General features: G+C 41.1%; 1 protein-coding gene across 4 annotated transcripts in view; it reads right to left on the bottom strand.

The window, feature by feature from the left end:
* Positions 1–2,631: 2,631 nt before the first annotated feature.
* The window catches only part of LOC102213484 (SPRY domain-containing SOCS box protein 4), a 58,230-nt gene continuing 48,494 nt past the window's right edge, over positions 2,632–12,367 (bottom strand). For all 4 annotated transcript variants that reach the window (XM_005738359.2, XM_005738358.2, XM_005738360.2 and 1 more), the window contains one exon: positions 2,632–3,201. In XM_005738359.2, coding sequence (XP_005738416.1) covers positions 3,074–3,201 — 128 coding nt within the window. In that variant the 3' untranslated portion in view covers positions 2,632–3,073. The remainder of the gene's footprint in view (positions 3,202–12,367) is intronic.

The raw sequence follows: 12,367 nt of genomic DNA, 5'->3' as shown, positions 1-12,367 counted from the left end.
GGAGTAACTACACTGATTTCAATGCTGTGTGATGTCACTGGTTTTATTGCCAATACACACTTTTAAATGACCAGAATTCACAGCTGCTTGTATATGACTTCACAAAGAGCCAATTAAAGCAGACTTGTCATTTAATGCCACACCAATGACGGTGACCGATGAAAGGAAACTAGGCTACATGCATAAAATCTATGGGGGTAGATGTGGTTAGCAACATACTATACAAATATTATACAGTAAATATACGTTCAATGTCAGCCTGTGAATTTACAATTATGGATCTCTGAGAATGAGAAGCGAACACTATATTGTGTCCTAACACAAGTTCGGCTGGAGCCAGGTGTTGAAGGTCAAAGTTTACTGGTAACAACTGAACCATGTACTGTTGGAAAGAGCAGATGCTCGAGTTTCACGTATTTGCTGATAGGTATAACAACAAGGCATAACAATAGCAGTGGCTGCTGTGATTTAAGACATGCTCGGGATGTTTGGCCATCATATAGACATATGCTGTGCATCTTGGGGGGGGGGATGCTGAGCACTTGTGAACATTGTAAGCTTTTCATGTAAAAATTCTTTATTCATTTTACGCACTATTAAGTTAGAGTGTGTAAAATCCACATTTCTTATAAGGTAATTGAAGCGGATGATGGATGTAATAACATAAGTTATCGCTTGCATCATTTTTGTAATATATCAGAAAATCCATCCATGCATCATCTTCTGCTTGTTCAGTTCAGTTCTTGGACAATCAAACCTATTTACACAGCTGTGTTGAGTACATAAACAGTGGAAGAAATAACACTGATCCATACAGATTTGAGAAAACTTCAAAGAAATATAAAATGGTTAAAATCAGTATTACAAATTGCTAATACAAATTTCAAAGATCTTTCTTGAAGGATGACAAAAGAAGCCGTTTTTAGCAGCCGTCTGCTTTGACTGGCGATCTAACCATACAGCATGTAACAGCTGACGGATGTTTATCAGGATGGATAAGTGAAGTCTCTCACGTGGAGCCCTTCAGCTCCTCCACCCTAAAAATCTCTCTTTGACACCGTCACCATAAGGAGCTAAAAAGCAAAGATGCATGTAAAGGAAGCAAAGAGCCATATTGGTATGAGTAACACCCACAGACAGCTTTCACACGTCCACATCCCAGGAAATAAATAAATAATTGAAGGAATCTTTCAGGGATCAGGGATTTTTTGTGTGTGTGGTTTAAAGCGGGTACTAATACATCCAGAAATAACTTCCTACTGTAGGTATTATGTTGATTACATGTGCTCACTAAAGTGCACAGCTTAGGTGTATAATGTTTTTAATCCATTCCCTCCAGTTGGTTTCAGCTTCTGGTTCAACTTTAAATTTAAAACAATCTGGGAGAGAAAAAACAAAAAGCCCACTTCGGTTAGCAAATGTAACGTGACAAAGCAGACCACGGTGACCAAACAGCTGCTCAGTGTTGCAGTTTAGCACATCAGTGTTCTAAGCACTGGTTTAGCTCACTGGATCAAGTGGGTGAAGCATGTGCTACAGCAGGAGCCTGGGTTTAATTTTGCCCCAAGCTTGTTTCCTCAACGTGTCACCCCCTCACCCTGCATGTCCCTTCTTTCTCATAAAAATAAAAAATACTGGCAGCCATTAGTGCTACCCCTCAGACACACATGGTTTCAATTTCAAAATCTTATGTGGTCTGGCGCTTAACTTATCGCATTTGCAAGTTTTTCAGAAAACTTACTGACCTTGAGGTCAAGATCAGTCGTATTCAAACTCATCCAAGATTTTTAGCAAATGCTCCTATTGTCACCTCGTTCTCAAGTTAAAGCATTCACAAACCTGGGTCCATCACGCCTACCCACCGGGGTGACCACAATCCCCCATCAGGCTTTTACAGCTGAGGGGGAAAAAGGCCAAAAATAAATCTTTAATGTCAGAGAACAGAGCCAGGCAGTGTTAATTCATCTCAGTTTATTCTTATTCACATTTAAAACATTTTCATGGCAGCACATTCTTCCAACCATACAGGCGAGACATCCTGTCCTGCAGAAAAACAAAATCCCATAAAATTCATTTTTTTAAAAAGAAAAAAAGTCTAAGGGTACGTCAGTGATTAAAAACAAAACAAAAAACATCATAAGTCATATGGAGGATAAGCAGCATTTAAAATTTTGGGGGGAAAGAAGCGTTTCCTGATAAATGTGTGTTTGTGTGTTGTAGCAGAGCGGGCCCCTGCTTCAACTTTGGATCAATCCCTATCAGTGTTAGAGGAGCTACAGAGCCGACCAACGGCGTGTCTGCGGTCCTTTCAGTTCACTAAGCCTGACGGGGGCTTAAAAATCACATTGGAGCGAGGGGTGGAGAGATACTGAACGAAAGAGAGAGAGTACAGCTGGCAGCAGAGAGACGGATGATTTAAAAATCTGAAACCAGAGCGGGGTTGTTTTCTAGCCTGCGTGTATTACTGCCTGCTTGTCAGAGAGTCGTCTTCTTGCTACAGACCGGGCTCACATTGTTTCTATACACAGGCTGCCTATACGTGATCCATGTGTGCCGTGTACACAGCAGCAAAAATAGAACTGCGTGTGGCTTTGCAGGGATTGTCGAGTCTCCACAGAGCCTGCTGTGTTGTTGGGAATATAAATATCAATATGTTCCCGAGGAAGCCTCCACAGAGTCTGTGCACAGCAGATGTCTGGGTAAACTGTTACCCGAAAACCACAGCATTTCTATCTGAGGACATGTGGTTAGACTCGACATAGGAAAATGGATTGACACGTTCTCTTTTAATCTCTCGCTCCCTTCATTTCATTCATCAGCTCCTATAGTCATCTGTCAGAAGATGGAAACAAGTCAAAAAAAAAAAAAGCATAAAACCAGAAGATAAAAACACCCAAAATGGAAAACCCCCAAACTTGTGTAAACAAAACCCTTTGCGGTGGCATCTTAACCACCTGTTCAATGTCATCGCCTGCATCCTCAGCAGATGTCTGATGTTCAGTCCAGAGGCTGGTTACCATAAGAACAAATGGGCCTCAGTTTCTTGCTGTGTGCGTTTAATGTGTATGTGCCGTCACTGGTACTGGAGGTAGTTCTTTAGTGTCTGCGGCAAGGGGAGTGTGTCAATGTGATGGATGCGCTCTCTACCCAGAGCCAGTCGAGCTACTCGTCTGCACAGGTCCATGAGGGGGAGGGGCTCCGCTGTTAGAGATAGAAGAGAGCACAGACACGGGTTAGAGTCCAAACGGGCCAAGGAACAACTTCAAAATGCTCCAGGTATAGATGACAAATCATGTCCAGAGTCATTTTAGTCACAGTTTACATTAATTTTTAAGTTTGGGCAATATTTCCTGTGAGGCAGGAAAGCATAAAGAAGCATAAACATGTAGACACATTTCATATCAAGGACAGTAAGACACTTTGCAAAACAAAACCGTAGGTCATGGTAGTAATAAACTACAAACTTTTACACCAACTAGATTTAGGACACTTAATTGACAAAAACTGAAATAGTTGGATGCTTTCAAAGTGACTAAATGACCTTTCAGTCAGAACTAAAACACTGCTGTCAAAATTAACAGCGCCTGCAATAAGAGAAAGAAAAGCCCAGCAATCAGACGACCCAACGAGCAAGCAATTTGGAACAGCGGGAAGGAAGAACCAGGCGCAGGGAGGAGCATTTGCCACTAATGGCTGAACTTTTTTGCATTTTGAACCATGCAAAACTACTCGAACCCAAGAACAACAAGCAGGGAGCTAGGAGTGAGCATAGGTCGTCCCTTTCAAGCCTCATTAACCATTGTAAACCAGAGGGAGCAAACCCAGTGATACATGTTAACATTTGTTTCATCGTTTTGTGTCATTATAGAGCAACTGCTGCTGCAGTTAACAGACACTCAGTGACGGGTTGTCAAGTAAACACCAGGAGCTGACATTCTGTGCAGAGTGTAAAATGCTTTGTTTGATTAGGACTTTGTTAAATTATTACTGCAAAACACAAGAACACGAGGAATTTCTTTCTTCTTTTTAATGGACTGATTGCACAAAGATAATACTTAAGGAAAAAGGTTTATGAGTGTGATCATAAGGCAGATGCGACCTTGTGACCTTGCATGAATGCAACTCTGTTGTTCTGAAGTGTAAAACATCAGTCAAACTAATGTTACAGCACTCAAAATGTAGCAGCCTTTTTTGGGTGGGGGCAATCTCACGACTACTTTAATTACGTTGCATCTTCATACATGCGAATGGAAAGAGAAGCAGCTGTTAACAACATTTAAATATATACACTTGTCATCACTTCCAACAGAGTGTGCCCAGCAGAGCACGCCAACTTCCCTCCCACCAGTTTTAGAGGCAACTGATGTCTGTGCATGTCACACAGACAAGCCTCTTAAACTGCTACCCCTGTACGGATGTCAAGCTGCTCCACCTGGAAGCACCATCTGGTGAAGCAGAATTCCTGCTGCTTGGAGTCCACTTAAACACTGTGTGAAGGACATGAGGAGAGACGTTTACACCTGCATAAAAACCCAGTTACACACACACACACACACCCTCTAGTTGACGGGGGTAAATATTGAAGAAAGATACTTCCGTGAGCCAACCTGACCTGCAGGGTCCACTTCAGTTACACACAATCACAACACAACAATTACTCACACACAAACACAGTTGATGCTAGATTTTCCTCCCAAAGTAGATGTTTTCAGTAACCACATCCATCAGAACGAATGCTATTTCCATCTGTTCAGTCAGCTAGCTGAAACAATCTAAGGAGGGCCACAGCACACACTTACAGTCTCCATCATCTGCCATAACATTACATGGCCCATATGATCATATACAGCAGCGGTCCCCAACCCCCGGGCCTCGGACCGGTACGTGAGTCGTTTGGTACCGGGCCGTGAGAGTTGAGGCTCAGGTGTGAAATGTACAGTTTTCAGGGTTTTTATCGGTTTTCAGCGTTATTTTGTTATCGTTTACTCTGTTTTCCTTGGTCTTTCACGTGTGTTATGAATAAAAAAAAATTTCGGTACTGGTTCTAGTTTTATTTTGTTGTATTTATCCGCGACACCTTAAAGGCCGGTCTATGAAAATATTGTCGGGCATAAACCGGTCCGTGGCGCAAAAAAGGTTGGGGACCCCTGATATACAGTATGATGTGTGAAAACGTACCAATGATGGGATGCAGTTCTCTTTTAGGTAACAAAGTTTTGGCTTTTCCTCGTGTCCCGGGCAACCGTGACAGCATGATCACAGCTGTCAAATATTAAGCTTGTTTATTTAAAAAAAAAAAAAAAAAAAAAAAAAAACATTGAGAACATCTGCCAGTGACAGGTTCTTAAGAATTAAGATGGGAATCTACACGAAACACTAAAAACACAGACTGGATCAACCCAGCCGTTGATTCAGCAAAGACAGTAAAGTGGTGCAGTTTTATGTCTATGAAACTATGATCAATCCCAAATGTGCAAAGCTGACTGATTATGACACTTAGGGTGGGTGTAATATAATGGGGCCAGTTCCCGTACTTATGAAGTCATAATTTTTTTTCAAGCCTTTTTGAGCCCTAAACTAAAAATCAAAATTTCAAACCACTCATATGTACTTCACGGTCCTGTTACTCAAAATATCCACAGTATGAAAATGAAATAAATTCTGAGAGTTGGAACTCGTTCCAGATTTGACTGCTTTTAGATGGAACAACGTCAGACTGACTGTTTCCAGAACCTGCTTACAGTCTGAAGCAATGAAAATACATTTTAAACATCCACAGAAAAGCAACAAGGGCTATGACTGACCGAGCCCTTACTCTCTACAGTTAACAGTATGCAGCATTACCACAAACCGAAACCCTCTGCCAAACTCCTATGATGTGCATACATGAGGACTATTCTGACAAGTGTTCATGGAAATCAAGCACATGGAGCTCATCAAGAGACCTCGGGCATTCCTCTGGGCATGAACTGCTGCCACTGTGGCTTCATGACCGCTGAATGGCAATCACAGCTGAAAGGCAGCAGGAGCTGGTGAGGCTGGACAAGCACACATCAATACTAATTAAAAACCGCCTTCATCATTTTATGTCTTTGTTACAATCAAAGCTGATGGGCTTTCCGTCCTCAAGCTTGTCATGTTATTTGTAAATCATGGCGAACATCCCACCAAATCTCTCTGCTGTGGTTTTGCTAAGTGACGTTTTGAAAGCACAGCGAGGGGAAGTGATGAAATCCAGCAGCTGAACAGGCATAAGGAAATCGAGTAGAGCTGTCTGGATTTATGTGAGTGTCGCATGCTTAATGAGAAGTCTTTGTTAAGGGTTCTTTGTGGACATGTGGCAGTGTGGATTTATTTGTAGCCACATCAACAAGCCCATATCACAAAGACGAGTTGAATGAACTCCGACTTAATATAGACAATGTGCAGCGATGTGTGCAATGAGACTGTACAGCCGATAATCCTTCACAGCAGCAAGTGAAATACTTGGCAGGCCAATTGCATCCCTCCAACATCTTATTAGCCTCTCTCTGCAAAGGCAAGTCCATTCTTTAGCGCAGCAGCTTAGCAGATTAGAACTTAAGTCTTTGCAATATAAACCGATGATACAACATCATCTCCATTCAGCCTGCAGCTTGTGACGGGCTGAACTTTGCTCTCGAGAACAAGGAACGCGCTCTTGGTGCACGTGGAGCCTGTGCATATGCATGTTCCCTTGACAGCAATCAATCAGCCTACTAGCAGTAGCCTTAGCATATGGATAGTTTCCATAGTAACCAGCTCCTTGCACCCCCACTATGTGATGTCACTGTACCGGTAAAGACTCAGATGCAAATGTGCTCTGTGCAGTCCACTGTCTGCATCTGACTGTAGCCTGTTAAAATTGAGCCAAATTCAGTTGTTTCAGCTCAGATGGAAATGACTATTAAAAAGTAGCTTAATAGCAGCAGATCCCCCAATAAAGACACAGCTGCACACCCCAATTTACAGCTACAATACCACTGCTCTAATTGGACTTCTAGGTTATAGAAGTAGGTTCTATAAAGGGTTGTTCACATTTTCACAAGTGTACTTACACTTAGTTTTAAGCTGATTTTTTTTTTTTTTTAAACAAATGGAAAATTCTGAAGGACGTCTGTCATACTGACATAATATTGGCAATGGCTCTACTGCCGCATTGAATAATTCACATTGCAGTACAATTAGAACATTCTCCTTGGGACTTGGGGGGGAATAAAGAAACCGGTGGTTCCTCCTGTGCTTTGTGGAATTTTCTCACATTACTCCCTAGTGCAGTGGTTAACGCAATCACTTGGGAAGTGAAAGGTCACTGGTTTCAAAGGTCACAGTCCAGAAGGGCATCTGGCCAATTCTGAACATTGGCTGTGGAAAAAACGGGATTTTGACTGCATGTGGTTGCAGACCTGGTCCTGACATTGCTTTGCATTCACTGGAAAAAGCCTCAATAATATTGATCATGTTCCTGCAGCATTAATATAAAAAGGATGAATAAGGATAGGATCGTTAAATGAGGTGAAAAATGTCAGTGACTATAAGATGTCATACAGTGTCCATGTACATGAGTCTATGGTGTTCCCAAGTACACGATGTGTAAACCAGCAGCTTGGTGTTAATGACAGATTTTTTTGCATGTTACTCAAATCAACATAGATGTCATGAATCACTGTGCAGCAACAACTTCAACCATGCATTTTGTATTTGTGGGTTCTCTTACATGCACACACTCTGATACAGTGCAATTACAATTAATGTGAGTATTTGATTATTTGGATAAACTAGTGGAGCATTGTTCTAATAGAGTTTTTTCACCTGTATTGTTAAGGTGCTGGAATATCTATGACCCCTGCAGAGCGCTTCTTCCACACTGCGCTGCAGAAGTAGTGCACAGTGCAAGGGGGAGCGAGTGCTTGGAGACCTTCGTTCAGAGAACCTTTGATGACTTCTGATCACTTGTGTTTAAAAAAAATAAATATAAAAAATACACATACAACATTACACAACACATTTATGTCTCCCCCTGTTACACAGATGAGATCACTATGGCTGAAATAACCAGACAGGTGTCTGTAACAGGGGAATGCATATAAAAAAATTAAAACATTCCTTTGCAACAACATTTCTTGATGTATTTGATTACACTCAAGCAACCACCCAGCTGCAGTCCAATTAGTTCATATTTTTCTGCTCTGTAGCCACACTGACTACAGTTTTTGCGTGCCTCAGCTGTAATTGCAGCAAGAAGAGTCCATCTGCTTCTTGCACATTTGAAATAGGTTTAAAATTTATTTTTAATGACTTATAATTACATTAAGAATGTCTTTATGAGCCTGTCAGTCAAATGACAGAAAGTCTAAAATCTGCTAAGATTGGGCCTCTGTGTGGGTGCGTGTGTGCATGTCCATTTGTCATAAATGAGTGTGCATCATGTCAGCATTAGGTTTATATGCTTATGAATATTGATGTGAATTATGAATGCTATAAGTGGTTCCTTAATGTCTTTTTGTACTCTTATAGAGGTCAGCATGTTTAATGTACATTTATCTCAGCCCACACCTACAACAGTTGTTTTCAGAGGTACTACATGTGCATGCATCAGCAAGGAGAGCTGAGCAAAAAGAGAAGAAGAAAAAAAACTTCATTATTTAGAGTGCAATGATGTCATTACATGTGAAAAACCATTATTTGCAGTATTTCACTCATTACTCTCTGACAGTGCTCTCCTGAGGGATGTGGGGTTTCTACAAACTTGCTGGAAGCCAGTCACTGCCGGCACAAGCTGGTCTCCATGGTAAGGGTTGCCTGGGGTGACAAGTGGTCCTGTCAGACACTGATGATGAGCACTAACAGAAGGTAGGCACTGTCCATCAGCTGATAGACTCGACTAACACTGACAAGTGATCCGAGTTTGGATTACAAAACTGCTTCTGTTCAAATCTGCATATGTTCAGTCTCAGTTGAATCAGTCTCAGATTCGACTTCACACCACATCCAGCTGTGACTATGTTCAGACTGTTGGGATATTGGAGCTCATTTTAGAATATCACTGATGAGCAACAATACAATTTAACACAATTACATTTTTTCTTTTTCTTTTTTTTAATTCTCGAGTGCTACTGTACACGCTTTAAAACTTGTGTACCCATTTCCATTTCATCAGTGTACATAGTGATGTTAAAAATATAGTGACATATTTGGACAATATTGCTTATATACAGTCTTACGCTGTGTTACATAAACCATCTGTTCAGGTTGTGTGCTTCTGTTAAGTATAGGTAACAGTTTTTATAAGGGATTTTTGGTTTCCATAGCACAATAACTAATTAAAGCTTCACCAAACAAATAACAACTAAAGAATCAATAAAGAGTGTGAGAATCTCATAACCTCACTTTCCAGAGAATGAACCACTGGACATGCCCACTGTCTTCATGCAGTTGATGAAATCATTATTCCTTACAGCAGAAATCATCAGAATCTGCTGCAGTTTTCAGTAAAGTTTAACTGTTTCGAAATATTATCCAAGACACTGATTTGCATTTTATTTCAATCTATTCTAATAAAATGTGCTTCGGGCACTTCATATATTGTTTCCAAAGAAAACACTGACGCACCGCATTATTGCCATTCAACCCAAAACTGGTTCAGCACCATGCATGTCATCTGACATGCAAACTGACTGTTAGAGTAGGTTTAGCAAAGAATCTTTATCATCCTTTGGAGGCATTTAAGTCAGCTTAAAAGTGGAGCTCTTTGCCAATTCTTTATCTTTCCTCCTGCTTCCAGTCTGCCGTGTGAGTGTCCAAGTGTGCGCTCTCCCTTTCACCTACCGCACTCATGACTTATTTGGAATAGCCAGAGACTCAACTGACAGATTTACGGCACACTAAAGGGGAGATGGAGTATGAAAACATGTGGATAAGGACGACTGAGCACCTGATGCACTAGGTGGACAGAAGAGGCCCGCAGGCTGGCAGGCACCCACACCCACCTAACACTTAAACAAGAAAAAAGCGTAGGAAGGGGAGGTGAGCTCAGAGTTGGCAGCACGTCAGTTTGTCTGGCCTCACTCAGGTGTGACGGCTTGTGGGTAACTGTTGATGGTTCCCTTTACTTTCACATGTGCAGCCCACTAATTTTAAGTGCATAGACATCAGCTCACCATAATAGACGACCTAGTTATGTCTTACTTAGAAATTGGGGCTTAGGTAGGTCCATCTTTCTGGCACGTGTTCCAATTTAGTGATCCTTGAATTCCACCCACTTTTCCCTGCCTTCCTTCAATATGACAAATGTACTGAGGTAACAGGCTCCTAGCCATGCTTATCCAATACATTAGCATAAAACTGGTGCAGTTGTCAGACCTACTTTTAAAATGATGGGTGCATGTGTCTATATAAATAGCCCTTAAGGTGCTTAAGCAGCTCTGTTCCCAAAATGAGGGGAAAAGGGAGCCAGAGAGATGTCTTGGAATGGACAGAACAAGATGACCTGTGTGGGCGATGAAGGAAACTGTGGTTTTTAAAAAACCCCCAAAGGGATTTCTCTCTATACGCAATTGGCAATGCAGCTATCTAAATTGAATGGTCCACTCAGAATGCTAAACGAATCAGATATCATTAGTGGAAGAATTTTGTATTGGCTTCTCGCTTCCTTTTACATTGCATCGGCAAACAAACGAGTTCCACGCAATCAACTGCCATGAATTTAGTCTCTGCTCAAGAAATGGAGGCTAACAACAGAATTACTACACAGACCACTAAAATAAGTGATAGCTAACAGCACATGCAACATTATAGGCAAACAAACAACCAATCTTAAATGGGCTTAGTATAAATGTGTTTAGCTCCAGTGGTCATTCCATACCAGTTCTGCCTGGGAAGCTTTCTAATACGTCTTAGGAAGGCCCTTAGTGTGACAGCTCCTTAGTAGTGAAGCTAAATATTACCAAGATGGGATCTGCCATGTTAATATTATGACATCTCTGGTGTACGGTGAAAGGCAGCTATAATGCGTCATCCATCTTTACATGCAGTCTTGCAAGAGAGACCCAACTGTTTACCCACTACCTCAGTCAAATCTCTAATTGCTGTCAATCATAACCAAATGCATGTAGCAGCAGTTTGAAAGCTCTGTGGTACATAATATAGGATAGAACACCAGTTGAAAAAGGGTGTCATTGAGACCACTGTTTCATTGTTCTACTCAAAGTGCACCCACAAGAGCAGCACTCAGCCAGTCATCAGTGCTGATCACAAGTCCTAAACTGATGTCCTCTTTACTTCAAAGGGTACTTCATTTAAATGCTTAATTTACACCAAAATGGGCAGATAGAATTACCAGGATCACTTTAGCCAGAAAACATGTCTGACTGTTACATCTATTCGATACTAGAAGTGGGACATTTTGATCAACAACACCACATTCTGACTTAATAGCAAGCATAACAACACTTACTTTGGATTTAAAAAAAAAAAAGACAAAAAAAAAAAAGCAACAACCCACACTTGGTAAGTGCTTGCAAGTCAGTGAATGAGCTCAACCTTAATCTTAGACCTTGCATAAATTAAGTTACAGCTTGCATCTGTGCTGTGAACACTGCTAACAGTGCTGAATGCCAGACAGCAAGGAAGAAGAAACTATGGCTTTTACATGGGGCAATCCTTGATCAACAAACTAGTGAGCAAAGTGACTGATCAACAATTAACCACCCACCTTTGCACACAAAAGAAAAAGTCAGCTAACCCGTTTCCACAGCAACCGACCACTAGAGCAGGGCGATAGGACCAAAAATATTTATCACGATATACATTCGAAAATTTGCGATAACGATATAACTGACGATATAATTGACACTAGACAAAATACTTTACAACTCCACAACTTTATTTGTGAACAAAAAACAAAACAAAACAAAAACCATCAATGTACTTTCACTTAAACAAGCAGCTTTTTTTATGTGCATTAAAGTTATATAAAAATTTAACAGTGCAAACGCAAATTCCTTGCTGACAGTTTAACCAAAAGGCAGTTGGAAATTGGCCGACATATCCTCAGCATAACCATGTATAATATCTACAAAACGTAAGAGGTTACACACACACACACACACACACACACACACACACACAATACGGTAATATTATGTTGAAGCACAGTACGTATCACTCCGCGAGGCTCCTGCCTACGTTAGCCTAATGCTCCTCAAGCGGTGCGGCTACGTAGCTTAGCAAAGTCGTACTAAAACATTTGACCGATGTTCGAGCGCCGTGTACCACATAAAATCGTTTCGAGGTCAGTAAACACAACCAGAATTCATACATAAGGCACACGGGATTATAAGGGGCACTG

This window comes from Pundamilia nyererei, unplaced genomic scaffold (genome assembly GCF_000239375.1).
Source record: "Pundamilia nyererei isolate P.nyererei 1_Seehausen unplaced genomic scaffold, PunNye1.0 scaffold00083, whole genome shotgun sequence".
In the NCBI taxonomy this organism is placed as follows: Eukaryota; Metazoa; Chordata; class Actinopteri; order Cichliformes; family Cichlidae; genus Pundamilia; species Pundamilia nyererei.
The sequence above is the reverse complement of the archived record's forward strand: the minus strand, read 5'-3'. Positions and strand labels throughout refer to the sequence as shown.